The 23,813-nt window shown below is 38.7% G+C and overlaps 1 protein-coding gene and 1 pseudogene across 3 annotated transcripts in view; both read left to right on the top strand.

The window, feature by feature from the left end:
• The window catches only part of GABRB2 (gamma-aminobutyric acid type A receptor subunit beta2), a 280,323-nt gene extending 275,494 nt beyond the window's left edge, over positions 1-4,829 (top strand). For all 3 annotated transcript variants that reach the window (XM_024115831.1, XM_024115832.1, XM_024115830.1), the window contains one exon: positions 4,482-4,829. In XM_024115831.1, the coding sequence (XP_023971599.1) occupies positions 4,482-4,829 (348 nt within the window). The remainder of the gene's footprint in view (positions 1-4,481) is intronic.
• A 9,344-nt stretch (positions 4,830-14,173) lies between these two features.
• LOC102988124 (YEATS domain-containing protein 4-like) lies at positions 14,174-14,857 on the top strand (annotated as a pseudogene).
• The last annotated feature ends 8,956 nt before the right edge of the window (positions 14,858-23,813 follow it).

Here is a 23,813-nt window from a genome sequence, read left to right as displayed (position 1 = left end):
TCCAAGAACGTGGTATATCTCTCCATCTGTTTGTATCATCTTTAATTTCTTTGATCAGTGTCTTATATAGTTTCCTGCATACAGAAATATATAGTTTTCTGCATACAGATCTTTTGTCTCCTTAGGTAGTTTTATTCCTAGGTATTTTATTCTTTTTGCTGCAATGGTAAATGGGAGTGTTTCCTTAATTTCTTTCTCAGATTTTTCATCATTAGTGTATAAGAATGCAAGAGATTTCTGTGCATTAATTTAGTATCCTACTACTTTACCAAATTTATTGATTAGCTCTAGTAGTTTTCTAGTAGCATCTTTAGGATTATCTATGTATAGTATCATGTCATCTGCAAACAGTGACACCTTTACTTCTTCTTTTCTGATTTTGATTCCTTTTATTTCTTTTTCTTTTCTGATTGCTGTGTCTAAAACTTCCAAAACTATTTTGAATAATAGTGGTAAGAGTGGACAACCTTGTCTTGTTCCTGATCTTACAGGAAATGGTTTCAGTTTTTCATCATTAAGAACGACGTTGGCTGTAGGTTTGTCATATATGGCCTTTATTATGTTGAGGTAAGTTCCTTCTATGCCTACTTTCTGGAGGTTTTTATCATAAATGGGTGTTGAATTTTGTCAAAAGCTTTTTCTGCATCTATTGAGATGATCATATGGTTTTTATCCTTCAGTTTGTTAATATGGTGTATCATTGCTTGATTTGCATATATTGAAGAATGCTTGCATTCCTGGGATACACCCCACTTGATCATGGTGTATGATCCTTTTAATGTGCTGTGGGATTCTGTTTGCTAGTATTTTGTTGAGGATTTTTGCATCTATGTTCATCAGTGATATTGGCCTGTAGATTTCTTTCTTTGTGACATCTTTGTCTGGTTTTGGTATCAGGGTGATGGTGGCCTCATAGAGTGAGTTTGGGAGTGTTCCTCCCTCTGCTATATTTTGGAGGAGTTTGAGAAGGATAGGTGTTAGCTCTTCTCTAAATGTTTGATAGACTTCACCTGTGAAGCCATCTGGTCCTGGGCTTCTGTGTTTTGGAAGATTTTTAATCACAGTCTCAATTTCAGTGCTTGTGATTCATCTGTTTCTATTTTCTATTTCTTTCTGGTTCACTCTTGGAAGGTTGTGCTTTTTTAAGAATTTGTCCATTTCTTCCAGGTTGTCCATTTTATTGGAATATAGTTGCTTGTAGCAATCTCTCATGATCCTTTGTATTTCTGCAGTGTCAATTGTTACTTCTCCTTTTTCATTTCAAATTTTATTGATTTGAGTCCTCACCCTCTTTTTCTTGATGAGTCTGGCTAATGGTTTATCAATTTTGTTTGTCTTCTCAAAGAAACAGCTTTTAGTTTTATTGATCTTTGCTATTGTTTTCTTTGTTTCTATTTCATTTATTTCTGCTCTGATCTTTATGATCTTCCCTTCTACTAAATTTGGGTTTTGTTTGTTCTTTCCCTAGTTCCTTTAGGTATAAGGTTAGGTTGTTTATTTGAGATGTTTCTAGTTTCTTGAGGTAGGATTGTATTGCTATAAACTTCCCTCTTAGAACTGCTTTTGCTGCATCCCATAGGTTTTGGGTTGTCGTGTTTTCGTTGTCATTTGTTTCTATGTATTTTTTTATTTCCTCTTTGATTTCTTCAGTGATTTCTTGGTTATTTAGTAGTGTATTGTTTAGCTTTTATGTGTTTGTATATTTACTGATTTTTTTCCTCTAATGGATATCTAGTCTCATAGCGTTGTGGTCGAAAAGATACTTGATACGATTTCAATTTTCTTAAATTTACCAAGGCTTGATTTGTAACCCATGATATGATCTATCCTGGAGAATGTTCCACAAGCACTTGAGAAGAAAGTGTATTCTGTTGTTTTTGGATGGAATGTCCTATAAATATCAATTAAGTCCATCTTGTTTAATGTATCATCTAAATCTTGTGTTTTCTTGTTTATTTTAATTTTGGATGATGTGTGCATTGGTGAAAGTGGGGTGTTAAAGTCCCCTTCTATGAATGTGTTACTTTCAATTTCCCCTTTTATGGCTGTTTGCATTAGCCTTATGTATTGAGATGCTCCTATGTTGGGTGCATAAATATTTACAATTGTTATATCTTCTTCTTGTATTGATCCCTTGATCATTATGTAGTGTCATTCTTTGTCTCTTGTAATAGTCTTTATTTTAAAGTCTATTTTGTCTGATATGAGAATTGCTACTCCAGCTTTCTTTTGAATTCCATTTGCGTGGAATATCTTTTTCCATCCCCTCACTTTCAGTCTGTATATGTCCCTAGGTCTAAAGCGGGTCTCTTGTAGACAGCATATATACAGGTCTTGCTTTGTATCCATTCAGCCAGTCTATGTCTTTTGGTTGGAGCATTTAATCCATTTACATTTAAGATAGTTATTGATATGTATGTTCCTATTACCATTTTCTTAATTTTTTGGGTTTGTTATTGTAGATATTTCCTTCTCCTGTGTTTCCTGTCTAGGGAAGTTCCTTTAGCATTTGTCATAAAGCTGGTTTGGTGGTGCTGAATTCTCTTAGCTTTTGCTTGTCTGTAAAGGTTTTAATTTCTCTGTCAAATCTGAATGAGATCCTTGCTGGGTAGAGTAGTGTTGGTTGTAGGTTTTTCCCTTTCATCACTTTAAATATGTCCTGCCATTCCCTTCTGGCTTGCAGAGTTTCTGCTGAAAGATCAGCTGTTAACCTCATGGGGCTTCCCTTGTATATTATTTGTTGTTTTTCCCTTGCTGCTTTTAATATTTTTTCTTTGTATTTAATTTCTGATAGTTTGATTAATATGTGTCTTGGAATGTTTCTCCTTGGATTTATCCTGAATAGGACTCTGCGCTTCCTGGGCAGGATTAACTATCTCTTTTCCCACATTAGGGAAGTGTTTAACTATAATCTCTTCAAATATTTTCTCAGTCCCTTTCTTTTTCTCTTCTTCCTCTGGGACCCCTATATTTTGAATATTGGTGTGTTTAATGTTATCCCAGAGGTTTCTGAGACTGTCCTCAATTCTTTTCATTCTTTTTTCTTTATTCTGATCTGTGATAGTTATTTCCACTATTTTATCTTCCACATCACTTATCCGTTCTTCTGCCTCAGTTATTCTGTTATTGATTCCTTCTAGAGAATTTTAAATTTCATGTATTGTGTTGTTCATCATTGTTTATTTGCTCTTTAGTTCTTCTAGGTCCTTGTTAAACGTTTCTTGTATTTTCTGCATTCTGTTTCCCAGATTTTGGATCATCTTTACTATCAATACTCTGAATTCTTTTTCAGGTAGACTGCCTATTTCCTCTTCATTTGTTTGGTCTGGTGGGTTTTTACCTTGCTCCTTCATCTGCTGTGTGTTCCTCTGTCTTCTCATTTTGCTTAACTTACTGTGTTTGGGGTCTCCTTTTCACAGGCTGCAGGTTCTTAGTTCCCGTTGTTTTTGGTGTCTGCCCCCAGTATCTAAGGTAGGTTCAGTGGGTTGTGTAGGCTTCCTGGTGGAGGGGACTGGTGCCTGTGTTCTGGTGGATGAGGCTGGATATTGTGTTTCTGGTGGGCAGGACCGCATCCGGTGATGTGTTTTGGGGTGTCTGTGACCTTATTATGATTTTAGGCAGCCTCTCTGCTAATGGATGGCATTGTGTTCCTGTCTTGCTAGTGGGTTGGCATAGGGTGTCCAGCACTGTAGCTTGCTGGTCCTTGAGTGGAGCTGGGTCTTAGCATTGAGATGTAGATCTCTGGTAGAGCTTTCACCATTTGATATTACGTGGAGCCAGGAGGTCTCTGGTGGACCAGTGTCCTGATCTCAGCTCTCCCACCTCAGAGACACAGTCCTGACACCCGGCTGGAGCACAAAGACCCTTTTGAGAAGTCTGCGGTCTTCTGCCAGCATTCATTAGGTGTTCTGTAGGAGTTGTTCCACACATAGATGTATTTCTGATGTATTTGTGGGGAGGAAGGTGATCTCCATGTCTTTCTCCTCTGCCATCTTGAAGACCTCTCCTTACGTACTGTTTTTAGTTTTATTTTATCATGAATTCATCTGTAGTTAGGCTTCTATTTTGAGCACAATTCAGTAATTCATCCTCTAATGCTATTTCATACCTATTTCAGTTTAATTTTTTAGGTAGTTGTAATTAAGACTGTAAATTCTTTAAACGGGGGTCATGCTTTCCATTCCTCTGTGTGCTCTAAGTAGAAATCATGTAAATGATACTCGCAACAATGTATTATACCTTTACGTCATTACAGCCGTCCTATAGGGTTGGATTATTTTACCATTTAATAAATGAAGACATGAAACTCACATAGGTGATGGTTGCAGAGCCACAATTCAAATTTAGATCATGTCACTGCAAATCCAGTTCTCTTAACCACTATGATAAATTTCTAAACTACATATCATAGTGCCTTGTGTAATAATCACCAGTAAAGGCTTATTATTTTGAAAGTCTTGTTTGGTTCTTCTCCTTTCCAGATGGACCCCCATGAGAACATATTACTGAGCACTCTTGAGATAAAAAATGAAATGGCCACTTCCGAGGCCGTGCTGGGACTTGGAGACCCCAGGAGCACAATGCTGGCCTGCGATGCCTCCAGCATCCAGTATCGGAAAGCCGGGTTACCCAGGCATAGTTTTGGCCGAAATGCCCTGGAACGGCACGTGGCACAGAAGAAAAGCCGCCTGCGGAGACGCGCCTCCCAACTGAAAATCACCATCCCCGACTTGACTGATGTGAATGCCATAGATCGGTGGTCCCGCATATTCTTCCCAGTGGTTTTTTCCTTCTTCAACATCGTCTATTGGCTTTACTATGTGAACTAAAACATAGCCTCCCATGGGAAGCAAGGACTAGATTCCTCCTCAAACCAGTTGTACAGCCTGACGTAGAACTTGGAAAACACATCACTCCAGGACAAAAGTGATGCTAAAATACCTTAGTTGCTGGCCTATCCTGTGGTCCATTTCATACCATTTGGGTTGCTTCTGCTAAGTCATGAATACACTAAGGTCCCTGTGGTTTTCCAGTTAAAATGCAAGTGATTTGTACACATGCTGGCAAGACTGAGTCTGAGTGTCCCACTTTATCTGCTTAGTACACAGCCTATACAGAGGGCAGTAAGTTAGAAGATATCCTAGAAGGGTCAATAGCGTCATCAGTCATTTCGCAGAGAAGCGGTCATACCCAGATACTCCCCATCTTCCTTCCTAAGGTTAGCATGCAGTCTGCCGTGCCATGCAAACATGCTAACTGAAGATGGTCTATGCCTGTCTTATTAAGGTGATAATGGTGCCATGGGAAGTTAATTCCCACTGGATTGTAGAAGGTTCTCATGTAGTTCAAAAGGATAGGAGAGTCAAGACAGAGACTCAGGAAACCAGTTTGGCCAGGCTCTCTTTGCTTGAGCATAGGAATCAACTCTAACATCTTCCACTTTGACATTTAGAGAAGGGGAGACTTCTGAACGTTTTCATGCATGGGGGCCAAAGAAATTTTTCTAAGAGGCTTTTTCCGAGGTCGTTATACTAAGAGTTAATAACCCAGAGCAGAGTGGAAAATCCAGAAACAGCTGTTGTAACAAAATTAAAGCAAGTGAGCAGCATGACCCTTATCAGCCCCTTGCAGCATCTGGTCTACACATACTGTGTTCAGTGGCGAAAGGTAGAGTGAGAGAGATTTTTTTCCTCCAACCTCACAAGCTTTTGACAGCATACCTAGAGAGGTTTTTATAGTTTATCTAATAAAAAGGCAACCCCCAAATAGAAAAGTTAGTGGAATTAGAAGCATCTTAGGTTACACTGGGAGTCATTCCAATATATGAATATAAAGCACAGACAGAGCTAGCAAACAGGATGCTTTTCTCAGGCAGTGTCAGCTCTCTCTACAACATTTTCCTACAGTTTATTTCTGAATTTAATCGGTTATTTCAAAGGAAGGATTTGTTCATTTCTTTAGAGCATTAATGGTCTTTTCCAACTTTTCTTGCTTCTGAAATTCTGATTATATTCTTAAGAAACAGACAAAGTAAGGCTTTGGAGAGCTTTTGAGAGAACTATGTTTCCTTATGTGCAGTGAAGTTCACCTTTGTATCTTTCATAGCAAACAGTACTTCAAAGATTATGTGCACAAGTAGGGTTACTTTGTTGTTTTGCTGGGTTTGATTTTTTTTAAGGGTGATTTCATTGTGTATGTTGCAATCTGCCTAATCAAAGAAAATAGGAAAAGTCATGGAAAACAGAATAACATTAACATGTGAATGTTATGAGCCTCAGTTGATACTGCAGAAAGATATATAACATAATCAGGCAGGCAGGATGTATTGTTTTTATTCAATTTTTAGATTATGTCATTGTGCTTCTTTCTATACTAATTGGATATATGCATTCATATGTTGGACAGGAAAGAGAATAAGCTAATATATTTTATTCTGTCACTGTGAGGTTCATATTTTGCCTTTCTCGGAGAAAATAGTGAATTGCTCATTTTTCCTTAGAGTTTGATTTGACTGAACTTTTTCTTGGAGGATGACTTTGCTATTTCTATTTTAAAAATAAACACTTCTTTTCAGAGTAACATCCCTAATTGTGCATAGTAGCCAAGGCCAGTATCTGCCTGTGGATAAAATGTATGTTTTCTTTCCCTGATGATTGAGCAGCTTCAAATATGATGGAGTCCTGCTGCCTTTCTATTCCCACTATTAAGAGAAAAAAAAGGTTTAGCGTCCAGCTTTCTGAATTTGACCCCCAAATGGGATGATATTGTTTTTCACCAGCATAGGGAACTCTGGCCCTTATTTTTTTGATTATACACTTGAACACCTCTGAGTATGATCTTTGGGCAGAATCCAACCTACATGCTGCCCCTGGGCTCAGAGCAGAGATTCCTCAAGTTTCTCCGGGGACACACTTTCCCCTGGGCAATCATTTTGGGACATCACGCTAATAAAAGTGCCTGCCCCTTGTCACTAGGGCTTAAAGTTTGAGTAGCATATATCAGGAAGGAGCATATTGATAACTCAGGTGTACAACTCCAAAATGCCATTCTGGAAAGGTTTTTTCTAGAGACAACTCAGAGCTCCAATCTGAAAGTGGACTCTTAATTGCAATTATCATAAAAGCCATAAAAATCCTTCATATTGTCATTTATGGTTACAACAAAATTTTGATGTCCAGGGAAGTCAACAGAGAAATCTAGATCAAAGTGGACAGAAGCAGCTTTGCAACATGAGCCTCAAAAGCATATGACCAGGGATTCATTTCCCCCTGCGGTGATAAGAAAAATCTAGGGAAAAGGAGAAGATGGGACCTTGAAACAGAAGCCCTAGAGCAAAATCCATGTATTGGCATTCAATAACCATATAGGTAGAAAAAACTGCCTCATCCTGCCCAGAGATAACAGTAGATATAGAATTTATTCTTAAAGTGTATTTTTATTGTATTTGAATTGGATTTTAGTCACCAAATTGGGGGAGGGTCAGGGAGGGGTGCTAGATCTTTAAGTCTTCAAAAAGACCAGTCAGCTTGATATCCAGTGTTTAAATTTAAGGACCACAAAAGTGTGTTTTGGCAATTCTGATATGGTATTACTATCAGTTTATACATATATGTATAGTTTTTCTTTTGGTAATAAAACAGCCAGATAGCCAGCAATTAAGGTGTTTTTCAGCTTTGTGAAATTCATAGGCAAATTCTGACTCTAAAATGCACAGTCTAAATGAAATCTTTGATCTCAATCTGTATATATATTGTACATGACTGCTAGTAGGTATGAAATGCATTTTCAGAACTGAAAACTCATGCAACATAATCATGTGTTTGCATAAGGAATGTTACAATTCTTTCTACTGCAATTCAATAACGGGAAAAGACTTAAGCAGTGCCATCTAGACCTTTTCTCATTTCTTCAAAAGCAGTGCTGAGTGAAAAAATAATAATAATAATAAAAATGGTTTAGGAACCAAAAGACTTTACATTCTAGCATTAGGAACACAAAAAATCTGTCAGCTTACAAAAGCACAATGCATAAAGTTCAGTGGAATGCATAATGGGGAAATGAGTCATGTTTATTTTAAGCAAGACCCGCATTAAATTGGCAACTAAGACAGTTTCCATTTTCTATAGGTAACTGTTGTCCAATTTTATGATTAAAGTCATACTCAATAACAAAAACAGCCAACAAACAGGTCTACAACATATCTACATGTATATATGTGTATATATAGATCCATGTAAACATACATACATATATATGCATTCATATGTTGGAAAACAAAAGGAATAAGCTAATATGTTTTATTTCCTTCATTAAATCAGTGTATGAATATTTTTCATTTGGCAACTGACAAATCAACATTGAAACAAGTAATACAGGGTACTGAGCATTTCTCTATCAGCGAATCAATGCCTACAGTTCTTATGAACCACTGCACAGCTTGACACCACAATAGTACTGTACCTCAGAACATGGAAATTAAGTAGTTCTCACATTGCTTGTCTATTCTCTTTTTCAAGGAAACAAATAACATTGTCCATTGGTGATTTAAAAAGAAAAATGTCTTAAGAAAACACAAAATGATAAAAAAAAAATTCCTCCTAGGAGGAGGAAAAAAAATAACTAAATTCCACCATGTTGGTTAGGGCAGATACTCTCAACTGTAGCAATCATGCCATTTTGCTGAGTATACAGAGTCCATGTAATGTGAGCAACCATAACTTTCACTGAACGTGTGTAAATATTAAAACAGATTTCTTAAATATTTTTAACTTCTAATTTGTATTTTATGGTAAGGCAACATGCTAATTCTGTTTATGGCTTAAGTTGATGTGTTATTATGTAAATAATTAAACATGCTGTAAATGAATAGTCGATAGATACAAATAATTGTTTAGGTTTTTTTTCCTTAATTTTTATTTATTTTTTACTAAGTATAGTTGCTGTAGCCCCAGCAGAGAAATTTAAATACCCTTTTGCATAAATGGTTTGGGATCCCAGACAGAAGGGTTTCAATTTGCTATCTCTCACACACACACACACACACACACACACACACACACACACACACACACACATTCAAACACACATACGCTTTTACTTGCCCGCTCAGTCATTCCCACTCTTGCCCCCTCTATGGGAAATGCTATAGCGTTTATGTAGTCACTGAAACAACCAAGAGATAGCCTTAGAAATGGCAACTGGGAAAAGCAGAAATGATCATTGATTACTTGATAGAATTTTTTATATGTAAGAGTTTAAGAAATCAAAGATCATAACTTAAATCTCAATTTTCAAAGAGTAAAGGTTTATATTAATGGCACTTCAGGAAATAAAAATGCTTATTATTCATACCTGCTCCAGAAATGTGTTAAACATAATACATAGAGAAGACTTTTTTTTAATAATAGCATTTTGTCCTTAGGTAGTATTGTTCCTTTTAACCAAAGACTCCAGAATTATTAAAAAATAAAAAAGGAAAGGAAAAAGAAAAAATGAGGGAAAATGGGAAAAAAAGACACTGCTTCACACCAAAGGTTTAAAAAATATTTTCCAAATACACTAGGAACATTGTAAAAAGTAGTAAGGAGCCAACAGAATGCTAATTAAGATACCACACTAAAGAAGTCATTTAAGAAAAAAAACACTTAAATATCTATTAGTTATTTGCAAATTGAAGTAAAACATTTCTGTAAATCCATAGATGAATGCAAAACGCTGACATCAGGTTTCAATTTGCTTTGAGAATTTGTTTTGCGAAAAAGGTAAATGTGATCCAAAATGAAGAGCAAATATTTGTGTTTTTTTAACTTTAAAACCAAATGTCTCTTTCCTGTCACATGTCATTATTCTGATGCCCATATGTGTGTCCTGGCACCATCTGAAGCAAGTTGACAGTTTCATCAGCTTGTATCTTTCTCTTTTTAGTTCAGTAATTTGAGTTCAGTGGTCATTTTAAACATATTAATTCAAAGTTGAAAATAATTTAAATTCCATAACATTTTAAAGTTTTTATTTGCATGGGTGTTTAAATAGTTCTGTTATGAATATTGTCCCTGCACAGTTCTGAATTGTCCTTTTATAAAAAGTGATATTCTAGTTTCTTCACAATGTAGTGATTATCAGCCTTACTAATTACCTTGTAGCCTTTCTTAATATGCACATAATGCACATTTTCCAATGGCTAGAAAATGCAAAACACAAGTGGATATCATTGCATCTATTTTCATGTCTTTCTAAAAAACAGGACTACTACAATCTCTGGGATACATGAGATAGTAACAAATGAGGATTATAAATGAGTAGCACTTAAGAATTATTTTCTTGGATTTAAACATTACAGCCACTTTCAGCATGTAAATATATAATAATGTTGGCTAGTGTGTAATTCTTGAACTAAGAAGTATAAATAAAACTTAAAACGATGTGTGTATAAGTGGTTTCATTGAGTTCAGAATTTTTTTTGATCTATGAATATGAGTCAGATTGTAGAATTATAGCTTTTCTGAAAAGCAATAAAAATTTGGGAACTTGGGATGGGCTCTAGGGCAGACTTGAGTTTGAGCTCTGATTTGTCACATATTAGGTGTATGATTGTGCAGCTATCTAATCCATCCACCTCTCATTTTTCTTATCTGAAGAAAAATATATAATTGTACCTCCTTCATAGAGCTGTTGTATAGTTGAAATGAAATAACCCGTAAGAAGTCCTTAGCATAGTACAAACACGTTAAGTGGTGTGTCAGCAGTAGATGACAGTAGATAATAGCAACAACAGTAGTGTTGTTGCTATTATTAATTATAATCATTACTAGAATATTCAGCAGGTTTTATCACGAATTCTATCATGAAACCTAAAACGTCATAGTAATTATTAAATGTTCTCTTAGGTTATATACTTATGGGTAATTAATTAAGAACTTGGCTTCAATCATGAAAACATATGACAAACGTGATTCATTTAACATTCTACATATATTCTCTGAAGACGTTACACTAAGTACTTTGCGAATTGAATACTTACTTAATCCTTACCATATTCCTAAGAGTAGCAGAAATTCAAAGTCAGAAAGAATAAGTACCTTGCCCATGAGAGTAGAAGAACTTGGATTCCTACCCAGCCTGGTCTCACCCGCAATTCCTTGCAAATTCTTTCCACCTCATCATTAAAAGTGGGTGACCAGGCATGTTCAGTTCTCATTCATTTTGGTCATTTCCCAAGAAACATTTGCTGAGAGCCTGCCATCTGCCAGACCTTGTAATGCTACTGGAAAATTAGAGCTTAGGCTCACAAGGCCCCTACCCTCTTGGATTATATGGAAGCTCTCAAATGCATGGGAACTCTCCTGAGGCCAGCGAATTAGTTGGGGACAAGCCTAGTGTCTCTCACTCTTACTGACTTTTGAATGTCCAAGTAGCACCTCATAGACTCTGTCCACCTGAGCAAAGCAGACTGTCAGGGCAAAATTGTCCAATAAAGTCATGACTAAAAGGAGCTATAGCTACCAAGGAATGACACTACTGAAAAAAACTGGCCTATAGTGAAGACCCAGTTCCTGCCAGCTTACACTGCAAATTGCAAATCATATCATCTAGAAATGTACAATTCTTCCATTTGCATTTGCTATCCTTCATGCTAACTTTCAACATTTCTGTCCAGCAGAAAGAACACATGTATGCTCAAATCTGTGAACACGTTCACATAACTGGTGGTGCGTGCGTGCGTGTGTGTGCGTGTGTGTTCATGAGCCTGTGTGGGCAGGGTATGCTGAGAGGGCCAATAGGAAATGCTACTGTAGGTGGGGTCATGGTCTATTACTTACCTTGGGAGGAGAACATTCCCAGATATTTTCCCCCGAAAAAACTAATCAATTGGCAATGAGAAAATTCCCCCACTCATATTCTAACTACTATAATTTCCTAAAGTGGAACTACCCTTGCTCTCTTCTGAAACTTGTTCTAATTATGAAATATCATATGACATTTCCCATACAGAGTATTTTTCTAAACCTTTAGATCCACCTCCCAGAATAATACCAGTTTAGTGAGAAAAATTCTCAGGGATGGCAGGAGACACAATCAGTCCCCAGTCCTTGATTTCCTAAAGCAGACAGCAACAAAATAAACACATTCTTGTTTCTTCAGATCTCTGTATCAGAGCATTAGCCAAATGTGCACATTACCCACTACAGCATCACCCCACCACATGGCCTAGAACCAAGGAATGATCATGGGATGACAAGTTGCAGACAAGCCCCAAACGATTAGGCTTCTTAGGCGGTCTTCTTGTCAATGTCTTGATTTGTGCATGTTCTGATCTTTCCTTTTGTTTCAGGTAGCCAACTAGGTCATTAGTATTTATATATATATATATATATATAATATGTATATATATATCTTTTCATTTCAGAGATTTGTATTGGATAGAAAGGAGACACTGCTAGAAGATACTCAGAGATGATGCTTAGCACCCCACAAGTACTGAGGAACATGAGTGCCTTTCAGGGTAAGGAGAGAGGGAGGGATGCTTTCTCTGAGACTGGGAAGGAGAAAAGCAGCAGGTCCCAGGCAAGTGGATACCTGCATACCATTCAGCGGTAGTGACCTGGGGAAATGGCAGACCTCGGGGGAAATGGCAGACCTCGGAACAGATGGCACAATGAAGCTTAGGAATCCAGCCCGTGGCACTGGCCCAGGTGTGCCACTAGAGTGGCAGTCTTTGACCCATGAAAGAATCAAACAGGCTGGAACATGGAGTAGAAAAGAAACGTGGGGTTTTTTTCCTCTACAGCTTCATTTAAGATGTCAGATTCATCACTGCACTCCCATCTGGGACCTAGTGGGTCCTTGGTCACTCCACCTCGGAAACTGCTGAGACTCAACAGCATGAATTTGATATTGGATCAGTAATACAGTATTTCTAGTAATAGATGTCCAAAGGGGGGTGGGGAATAATTGGCTCCAGTTCTGAAAGTCAAAAGGCTAATGAGGTACAAAATTTAGTTAAAGGATTGATATATCTTATGTCTTGGAAGCTCAAATGTGTACACAGGGCTTAATGAAATTGTAGACAAATAACATAGGCCTGGTGTAATACAATAGGGAGCGGTGGGGACTGTGGGTAACTGGGGAGAAACAAGCTCTGTCTAAAGAGGTGGTCACTACTGAGTGCCATCCAGTTGTCATCTTGAGGAATTGCAAGCCCAGTGATGGCCAGATTAATCTGAGAATGCAAGAAGCCCCCACGGCACTGAATCTTTTACTTTATGGGCAGGTACAGTAAGGCCAGAGAGACACAGAAACTTGCATCTTTCTTGTGCCAGAAATCCATGCTGAGGTTTTAGAGTCGTAATCCTCAAACCGAGATTGAGGAAGGAGCATATGACAAGCTCCATGAGAGTGTGTGTAGAGTGAACAAGCTTCTATGCCATTATAGTGGTGGAATGATCAGTTTTCTTCCCTTTCCTGGAAACCGACACCTTATACATGTAAGAAAGTAAAATACTTTCATGTACTCTCAAAACAAAAAATAGAGAAACTTTTTTAGTAGAAATAGGTACAGAAAATTGCCAGCAGAAGTTTTCACAATGTAAACAGTCTGGTTGGCTTTTAGATCACTCACTCGGAGGGCTTTTGTCTCTCTCCTACCGGTAGAGCAGAAGCCCCTTACTCTCCTCCAACACCTCCTGAGCCCACTCAGCAGGCAAATGGCCCTGACTGAGAATAAGACAGAGCCACCAGAGCAGGGATTTGGGAGAGGAGCAAAGAGTCCTGAAGGGGCAAGGAACTGCTGGGAGAGCAACCAAGGGAGAAAAGGGAGGCGAGGGTGGAGGCTCTGGGGCACTTTGTCACTGACGGGGTGGAGGGGGGTCATGGGTCATGGGCCCTAAGATTTCCACCTCCCCAAAGACCCTGTGTAGACTGGAATTTAGTGAATGAACCTGAAAGTGAAGAACTGATAAAAGGTCCTGCTTTCCACGGCTCTCCTCTCCGCGACGCCCCCCGCGGTGAGGCGTTGGTAATCCCTCAGCACCCCGAGCCCTGCTGACCGGTCCTCCTTCGGCTAGAAACCCTCCTCCTGGTACCGCGCGGGAGGCGCAGGGCCTCCGAGCTGAGCGGCGAGTCCGCCGGCCCCGGTCTCTTTCCCTGGCGGCGCCGGCTTCTTCCATAGGACAATATGTTCAAGAGAATGGCAGAATCTGGGCCTGACTCCGGCAGGAGAGTGAAGGGGGATACTACCGTTAAACCAATCGTTTATGGTAATGTTGCTCGTTATTTTGGAAAGAAAAGAGAAGAGGATGGGCACACCCATCAGTGGACAGTATATGTAAAACCATATAGAAATGAGGACATGTCAGCATATAAAGAAAATCCAATTTAAATTACATGAAAGCTATGGCAGTCCTTTAAGAGTTGTCACTCAGCCTCTATATGAAATTACTGAAACAGGCTGGGGTGAATTCGAAATAGTCATCAAAATATTTTTCATTGATCCTAATAAAAGACCTGTAACCCTGTATCATTTATTAAAGCTATTTCAATCAGACACCAATACAATGCTGTGAAAAAAGACACTGGTTTCAGAGCTCTATGACGAAATGATATTTCAAGACACAACAGCGATGATACAACAATTATTAACAACATCTCGTCAGCTTACCTTAGGATCCTATAAGCGTGAAACAGAATTTGCAGAACTTGAAGTGAAAACCAGAGAAAAATTAGAAGCTGCGAAAAAAAAAAAACAAGCTTTGAAATTGCAGAGCTTAAGGAGAAATTAAAAGCAAGTCATGAAACTATAAATTGTTTAAAAATTGAAATCAGGAAACTCGAAGAAGTTGATCAGACAAAAGAAATATAAACGGTTCTGAAGAGAACTCGATAGTAGGTGAAACCAAAGTAAGGGGGAGTTTAAAGGAGAGATGGACTACAAATGCTGCGATGTTTCTTAGAGGAACTGCACGCATAGTTGTCAGCCATAGATTTCTCAGCAATGGGGTCAAAGTATTTGTACTTTACAAGCAATCTTTAATGTGAAATATATGTGTATAATGCTGTATAGGCATTTTATCAACCCATTTCAGGGTAGTTCTGTGATATTAAGCACAATTTTAAAACATTTTATTGCATTGTATTGTATAGCTTATCCTTTTGACAGACATCAAAATTTCATTATAAAGTATAACTTGTACAAATTTTGTACTTCCCTAGTAATTAGAATTCGTGGTAAAATTAATGTGTATATTTAATTTCTTAAGTTCTTACCTGCCCCCATCCCAACTCTTTTGTATCTGATGTGCCCAGTGCCCAGTAAGCACAATAAATGTAGTTTACAGATGATTTAAAAAAAAAAAAGTATCCAGAAATTTCTGAGATGAAGCAGCAATGGTTGGAGAGGGGAACTGTAAATGCAAAGAAGAAATTTCATCCGAATCACAATAATAAAATGTATTATTATTGGTTGATAAACAAAACAGTTTGAAAATCACTAATCCATAGTGATGAGAAGAAGAAGCTGCTCCCACCTTGGTGTCCTGGGAAAGGAGAGAAGGAGGAAGAAAGGGAAGAGGACAAGACAAAATAAAGGGAGGAAGGAAAGAAGAACCTGAGAAATATTTCCAGCACCTGACACTCTCCCCTCCCACAATGTGTTATGAATTCAATTCTCTAAACAACTCTGTGAGGTGTGAACTCTTGCCATATCTATGTTGCAGAGGACACAAAATGGCAATGATTGGTATTGCATCCCAGAGCTGGCCAACTCCAAATCCCATGCCCTTAACCCCTTTACTTAGCTGCTACCCAATACATTCCACAGCCTCAGTTTAGCTTTTGGAGATACAGCATCTTTGACAGTGAAATTAGAAACAAGTCCAAAATCTTTAGGGGATCAAAAAGAAGAGAGAAGTGTTTACTCCTAAGTTTCCATTTTATGTTTATAGGTTTACATTTTTTAAATGTTATTTTTAAAAGCAGAGGATTGTCAAATTCTAGATATTTTTATGTTTCCCTTAATTTATTTGGGTGAGAGCAGAGAGCTGTTGACATAAATCAAGTAACTGAAACACATCTTTCAAAGGATTTTGAAAATCTACTTTCTTTCTTTCTCTTTAAATATCATTATCTTTTCCCTGTCTTCTTTTTTTTTTTTTTGTGGTATGCGGGCCTCCCTCTGCTGTGGCCTCTCCCGTTGCGGAGGACAGGCTCCGGACGCGCAGGCTCAGCGGCCATGGCTCACGGGCCCAGCCGCTCCGCGGCATGTGGGATCCTCCCAGACCGGGGCGCGAACCCGGTTCCCCTGCATCGTCAGGCGGACGCGCAACCGCTGCGCCACCAGGGAAGCCCCCTGTCTTCTTTTTAAAATTATGAATTACAAAAGCACTACTTTTCAGTGTGGAAGATTATGTTGTTGTTATTTATGTCTCAGTGGTAAAGGTTGGACTTTCTTTATAGCTAAGACAACACAGAGAGAGAAAGCCCGCCTCTCTTGTCAACTGGTCAACTGGACATGAGGAAACCTGGCCAGTAGAAGTTTCCCAGGAGATCAAGAGAGGTTCTGAACGTGCAGGCTAATAAATGCTCCTGAAATTGTGTGAAATTCATGGCAGGGAAATATCAGGGTTCTTGGAACATCAGTACAGGAGTGGCCCGTTTCTCATTCTCTGAGTGGACCAAGCCTGACAAAAAAATGGAAGGATTCTTTTTACACCTAGTTTTCTCTCCACGCTTCAAAACACCCTTGGATGGATCAGAGATCCATTTGAGGTTGGCACGTTTCAGAAGTGGCTTGCCAGCTCTTTATTTATTCATTCTCATTTCTCATTCGACTTGCCAGGAAGTCGTTTGAACATTTAAAGAATCTCTCTTGATAAGACAAAACTATGGATGCATACAAAGTACAAGAAGATTAATAAATAAAAACTTTTAAATGTTTAAGAATCTTTATCTAAAATTAAATTACAGTCAGGATCTTGCCAGTTTGAAGTGAGTTTTTCCTGGTCCAGCTTTGGCAGATAGTTCGGACGCTGGCTCCTGGCTCTGACTCTCATGCTGGGAGCAGTCTTGGAGCACTCAGGACAGCCTCTCTGAGATCCCTGGTGTGGAGTAGGCAGGGAAAAACAAATGCTCAGGGAGCTCCCCAAGCCTACGTGGCATATGCAGAGCCTGGTGAGTCCTCCTGCTTCCAAACTCCCCTTCTCAGCTATGTTAGTCAGGGTTTTACAGAGAGACAGAGCCGATAGGATGTGTGTATATATAGAGAGAAATTTATTTTAAGGAATTTGCTTGTGCAATTATGGAGGCTGGCACATCTAAAATTTGAAAGGTAGACGAGCAGGCTGGAGACTCAGGGAAGGGCTAAAGTTGCTCTTCAGATGCAAAGGCCCTCAGTCTGGAAGCTGGCAAAGACCTGATGTTGTAGTTCAAGTCCAAAGGCCATCTGCTGGCAGAATTTCTTCTTGCTCAAGGAAGTCAATCTTTTTTTCTATTCAGGCCTTCAACTGATTGGATGAGACCCATCCACAATATGGAGGGCAGTCTGCTTTACTCAGAGTCACCGGTTTTAATGTTAACATCATCCAAAAAACACCCTCACAGAAACACCCAGAATAATGCTTGACTATCTGAGCATCATAGCCCAGCGGAGTTGACACATAAAATTAACCATCACAATAGCCTATGTTGTTTTTATGTTTGGGGTTTTTTTTTGTTTGTTTTTTTTTTTTTTTAGTAAGGAAGAAGATATTTAATAATAAAGAGCAAATAATTACATGCTATAAAAATGAAAATAAAAGCACAGGCACTCACTTTACCAGGTATCAAAACATATTATAAAGTCTAATTGTCCCTTCCCTTCTTATAAACCTTCAAACTTTCTGCTTTAACCTAAGGAAAACCTTTACATTTATCATGGTACTCAAAGTCCTTTGTGATCTGTTTATTGCTCATTTCTAGATCTTGCTTTTTCATCCTGTCCTTGAGTCCCAAGCTCCCACCAGGCTGAATGACTTTCAATTCCACAGAGACAGTATTCATTCCCTTGCCTTTCTAGGCCTTTGCTCTTACTGTTTCTTCTTCCTGAAACATTTTTTCTCATCCCTAAAACTCCGTCTTTCATGAATTCCTCCTCACACTATCCAGGTAAAAACTTAAACATCACTTCATCTGGGGAGATTTCTTGGCTCCAAAGACTGATGATTAATTCCCGGCACACAGCATCCTGCTTAACTATTTGCTAAATAACTGAATAAAAGCCATGTGTTCTGCCGAACCAAAAGTACCCCCAAGTATGGCTAAGCATAGTATTAGGTGACAGCACAAGCTCTTTAATAGTGGACACTGGCTCATGAAACCAGCCTTCTTATCCCTCTCTGAGTTTTGCTTTTGCTTCACTGATTGCCCTTCCTCAGAGCCCTTTGCTGCTTTCTCATCGTCTCCCCAGCCACTTCATGCTGGAGTGCCTCAAATTAATATCTTCATTCCATACTCCTCCCTAAACTCCAGGGGAGTTTCTTGTTGTCTAGTTTCTTGACATTATATCTTGAATGTCTAACGGACATCTCAAATGTTCAAGACTGATCTTTCTTCCAAAGTTGGTGGCAACTTCAGTTAGTCTGGCCAAGACACCTGTAGTCATTTTTTTATTCCTCTTTTCTGCTCACCTTACTTCTAATTCATCTGAAAATCATGCTGGCTATAACTTCAAAATATATCCAGAATCTGACTACTTCTCATCCTCTTCCCTGTTACCAGCCTTGTCTGAGTCACCACAATCTTTTATCTGGATTATTTCAACAAGGCTTCTAGCTGGTCTTCCTGTAGCTACCCTTGCTGCCCTACAGACTGTTTTCAACACAACAGCCAGACTGATCTTTTTAAAAGGCAAGACAGATCATAGAATTGTTCTGTTCCAAAGGCTATGATGCCTCTGTATTTCAATCAGAGCAAAAGCCAACTTTCTTAAAATGGTCTGAAAGTCTATACATAGCCCAAATCCCCGCATGGGCCTAGCTGATGCTGGATCTTATTACTTTCTCCTGGTTCTCTGAGCTCCAGCCACACTGACCTTCTTGCTCTACTTCAGATGAACTAGACATGCTTCTGACCAGGGCTTACACTCTGTTCCTTCTGCCTGGAACCATCCTCCCAAGAATCTGCTTGAGTAATTCCCTCATCCCCTTTCAGTCTTTCAATAAGTCCTAGCCTAACTATCCAATTTGGTACTGCCCTCTACTCCCTAATCACACCCACCCAGGTACACTTGACCCCATACCTGCTCTGCTTTTTATTTCTCCATCCATAATGTCGTATAGTTGACTTATTTATTATGCTCTTCATTTGGCATCTGTCTCTCCTGCTTAAGGGTATACATTCTAGCCTTTTTTTAAAAATTGATGTATCCCAATGTAGAAAAATATACATAGTAGGTATTTGATAAATATTTATTGGATGAACAAATGAACAACTTTAACAATCAAATACCAATATTGGGGAACTTATTAAAAGAATATTTACCTTGACCACAGCCAAAGATTCTAGATTAGTAAGTTTGGGGGTGGTACCAAGTGAACTGTATTTTTCATAAGCAACCTAGGTCTTGTCATGACCATCAGAGTTTTTGAACACTGCTGAAAACCACAGGGTCTTGATTTGGCTTGACAGTGGCAGTTCCTCTTAAAACCTTCTGAGTTTGCACATTAGGCTGGGGTGTGGCTAAAGATTTTATTTTATCAGTAAATGATCAGTTGATCCAAAGAGTATCCTACGTGGAGAAAAAAGAGAAAAAAAAGATTCTTGACCCATTCTCCTCTTGAATAATAATAATAATAAATATGCTTGGGTATGTGCAGAGCTTAATGGGAAAAATAAGTATGCATTTGCTAGAATAGAGATATTCCTAGATATTCTTTCTGCAAATGGCAATTCTTCCATTATGAGGTCTTTTATCCTGATACTTATTGACCCCATGCCTCACCTTTCCACGTATCATATTTATTTCTAACTCGTGATTTTCTCTTCGCCTGACCCTGACACCTATTAGAAGAAAAGGGCTAACAATGAAAATGAGACTGTGATGTTTGATCCAGGTTATAAATACAAAAGCCCAACACTTTAAAAAATGGATACAGCCCTTAACTAGATATATGATCTCAGGAACTACATTTCAGCTCTCTCAAGCTCAGTTTCATCATCTATGAACGAAGGAATAATCTGGCATAATCTTTTGATGTGTATGGGAAAGCACTCTGTAAAGTGCAAAGTGCAGCATGCACTAAGACACTTTTAATATTATTAATAATAGTCCTCCATTTTCTGGATCCACAACAATAATGGACATCTGATATATTTTTCTGTCCATATTTTCCTCAGGACAGTGGCTTACCAAAAACAGGGAGGATTAGACATGAGTAGTTCTCTCTAGGTATAGGCAATCATCTGAAAAGAATTTTAAAACAATAATAAAATTGACTGAAATTTGGTCTGTTTTTTATTATCACCTTAAGCCCACAGGCTAAACAAAAGTCAGAGATAAAATGCTACCTCCGACTGGGTCAGACTCCTTCCATTGCCCCCACCTCCACCTTAGGCTCCTCCCTCTTCCACACATGATCCTTGTGATCTACTAGGACTCACACCCCTGCAGACTCCAGAGTGAACACATGACCCAGACCTGACCAATTATTCTATTGTATCCCTCCTGGCCACAGTGATCTGTTGGAAGATAAATGAGTGACCAAGTCAGTCCAGTCAATGCCATGCAACCGTGGGACTTCTCTGTGGGGTGGGTAAGATACCTCTTTATTTCAGCAAGATTTGAGGATGGGTCAGGACATAAGTGTGGCAGCTTCTGGCAGCCATCCTGCCAGCACAAGAAGAGTCTGCCTGGGAATTGAGCCAACACAAATGAAAGCAGAGACAAGAAATGGGAAGACTGAGATCATAGCTAGATGGTGTCATTACATCACTCAGAGACACCTGTGCCTGCACTTTCTAGAATCACAGTCCCATGCTAGTTTGATTTGGGTTTTGACCACTTACATCCTGAAAATCACCAAGATCAAAGACTTTGTTAAAGGAGATTGATTTACACTGGGAGGCACGTGAGTGGCAGGTTAGGTCATGTCAGAAGTAAAGCGTGAGGTGCCACCCAGTCAGTGAAAGGACCTCAGTTTTACCACCTACAAAGTGAGTAATGGAAAAATAGAAGAGATGATTGCTGGATAGTTCAAATTCTCCTAATTCCAAAAGTTTCTTAGCGTAGCTCAGACATACCTGGTACATGATGGAAATTTTGGAAACTGGTCCACATATGAAAATAGAAGGATTTTGAATCACCTGTCAAAACATAAATTAACCGTATAAAACTAGGTCACTGGATTGATGACATGGAATACCTAAGGTAATTAACATGCCTTTGGCTTCCGCAGCAGCTGATGTCAAAAGCACATGAGGTTTCTGTATTTACAGTTGTTCTGTTAATGCATTACAATTACAGATGTAATCAAACATAAAAGTTTGATTTTTTTTTCCTAAATGACACCTTTAATCACTTCTGAATAAGACACGACTCCAATTAGAGATATCTTCAGAAAATCACACCTAATAGAATCATTTATTAGAATTCTAAATAGGAGCTCTTTATTTCAATGCCATCTCCCTTTAATCTGTTTTCCTAGAGAAGGTCATGGTTTCCTGCGCATTAGGGCCGCGGGTAAAATTCTGACTGGAATTGAGCATAACAGATCCTCCACCAGAGAAATCACTAAACAACTTTTTTTCTCAATTAAAATAAATTCAACAGACTGTTCTGAGTACCCACCAAATGCCAAATAGTATTTTAAAATGTGTACGTGAGCAAGTCTTTAAACCTGTCCACAATAGATTTAGGATGTAATGGAGGTTGCAAATGCATAAGTTAGGCCTTGAAGTAGCATATGACTAGCAGAGAAAGGAGAGCATACTTCATGCACAAGGAATGGCCTGAGTGACCATGAAGTCTGGGAGGTGGAAGAAGAGAGATTACATTTGGAAATGAAATCAAGTCAAGATGAGGTCATACTGGGTAAAGTATAGGCCCTAATCCAATGAATGCTGTCTTTATGAGAAAAATTTGGACACAGCGACACAGAGGAAGATGGTCATGTTAAGGCAGAGATAGAAGCTGAAGTTATAATATTGCAAGGTAAGGAATGCCAGGGACTGCTGGTGACCACTAGAAGACAGGAAGAAAGGAAGGATCCTCTCCTAAAGCCTTCAGATAGAGCATGGCCCGGCTGTCCTCCATGAGAAGGGGATACTCCTGAAGTCACTGAACCCAAAAAAAGAAAGGCAAAAGAAGTAGGTCTGGTATCAACACCCTTTCCCAGCAGAGTGACCTCAGCAGACGAGCAAAGACCCCTGAGCAACAAACAAATGGTTGGCACTGAGATTTAGAAGTTGTTTGCAATGTTGCATTATTTCATTAAAAAAAAGGAAAAAACATTAACCTAGTATTTCCTCTTGCTTTTTAGCTGCTTTTGCCACCCCAGCTTCTTTTTCTCTGACATTCCCAGAAGAAGCAGCTTTATTTGATAGCCAACTTTTTCTCTTTACCTGGTGATTCAACATCCTATTGTAGACACTTAACGGTTCATAATCTAGGATGAAAAGAATTTTTCCTGAAGCTGTAGGTCAACATGTCTCATGAGACAATTTCTTGTAAATTTCATTTTTTTCTTTTTTTCATGGAAAGACATTTCTCCCAAAGACTAAGAACTTTGGCAGGAATAACCATAGCAACAATGAAAAAGTGCTGGTTCTCTGTGCATCCTGGGTGCCTAGCATTATGCCCTGCACAAAGCAGGAACTCAGCTAGTATTCAATAGAGAAACATGTGAATGAGAGAACAAGCATGTTTTTGCTTTTATTTTAAGGCAAAAAATACATGAAAATAACCAAGGTGTCCATTAAAAAAAATTAAAAATAGAAAAAGCTTAGAAAGGGTGGCTGCTCAAATGGAATGGGGTGAGCTCTATGAAACTGCTGCAGCTTCAGTGCCAAAGGGAGGCAAGGGATATGACATTTTTCATAGAAATAAATGTCACAGTTAAAAAGCCAGGGCTTAACATCACAGGCCCTAGAACTGAAGCCCAGCTCTAGCCCCTGTTATGTGAATTTGGGGGCAAATTTCCTAATCACGCCCTGCTTTCTGTGCCTTTTCTATAAACAGGGAGTGATAAATAACATTATCAATCTCAAAACTTTCTTTGTGAGGATTACATATTTAATTACTATAAAATATTCAGCACACAAAGTAGGCACTAAATAAATGCTAGCTACTATTAGCACTGTTGTTATTTATTGCTACATCCCAGCCCAGATCACATTCCTTTTCTCTTTTATTCTCCTCATTAGCACACCCTTTGTGACACTTAAGGCATTCTTTTCACAGCCTGGTTTCTTTCTTTTCTTTTTTTTTAACATCTTTATTGGAGTATAATTGCTTTACAATGGTGTGTTAGTTTCTGCTTTACAACAAAGTGAATCAGTTATACATATACATATGTTCCCATATCTCTTCCCTCTTGCGTCTCCCTCCCTCCCACCCTCCCTATCCCACCCCTCTAGGTGCTCACAAACCACCGAGCTGATCTCCCTGTGCCATGCATCTGTCTGGTTTCTTAATCATTCTTCTTAGAGCTCTTTATAATCTCTCTCTGTTAGGGCCCTTTAAGGTGCAAGTAGCAGAAACCCAACTCAAATTATCTCAAGTCAAAAAGAATCCATCTGCTTATACGGATAATAAGGAGAGATTCTTTTGGCCCCTTTAACCTCTCTGT

This window comes from Physeter macrocephalus, chromosome 8 (assembly GCF_002837175.3).
Source record: "Physeter macrocephalus isolate SW-GA chromosome 8, ASM283717v5, whole genome shotgun sequence".
Lineage (NCBI taxonomy): Eukaryota > Metazoa > Chordata > Mammalia > Artiodactyla > Physeteridae > Physeter > Physeter macrocephalus.
Note: the sequence above shows the minus strand (reverse complement) of the source record. Positions and strands in the feature narration are given on the sequence as shown.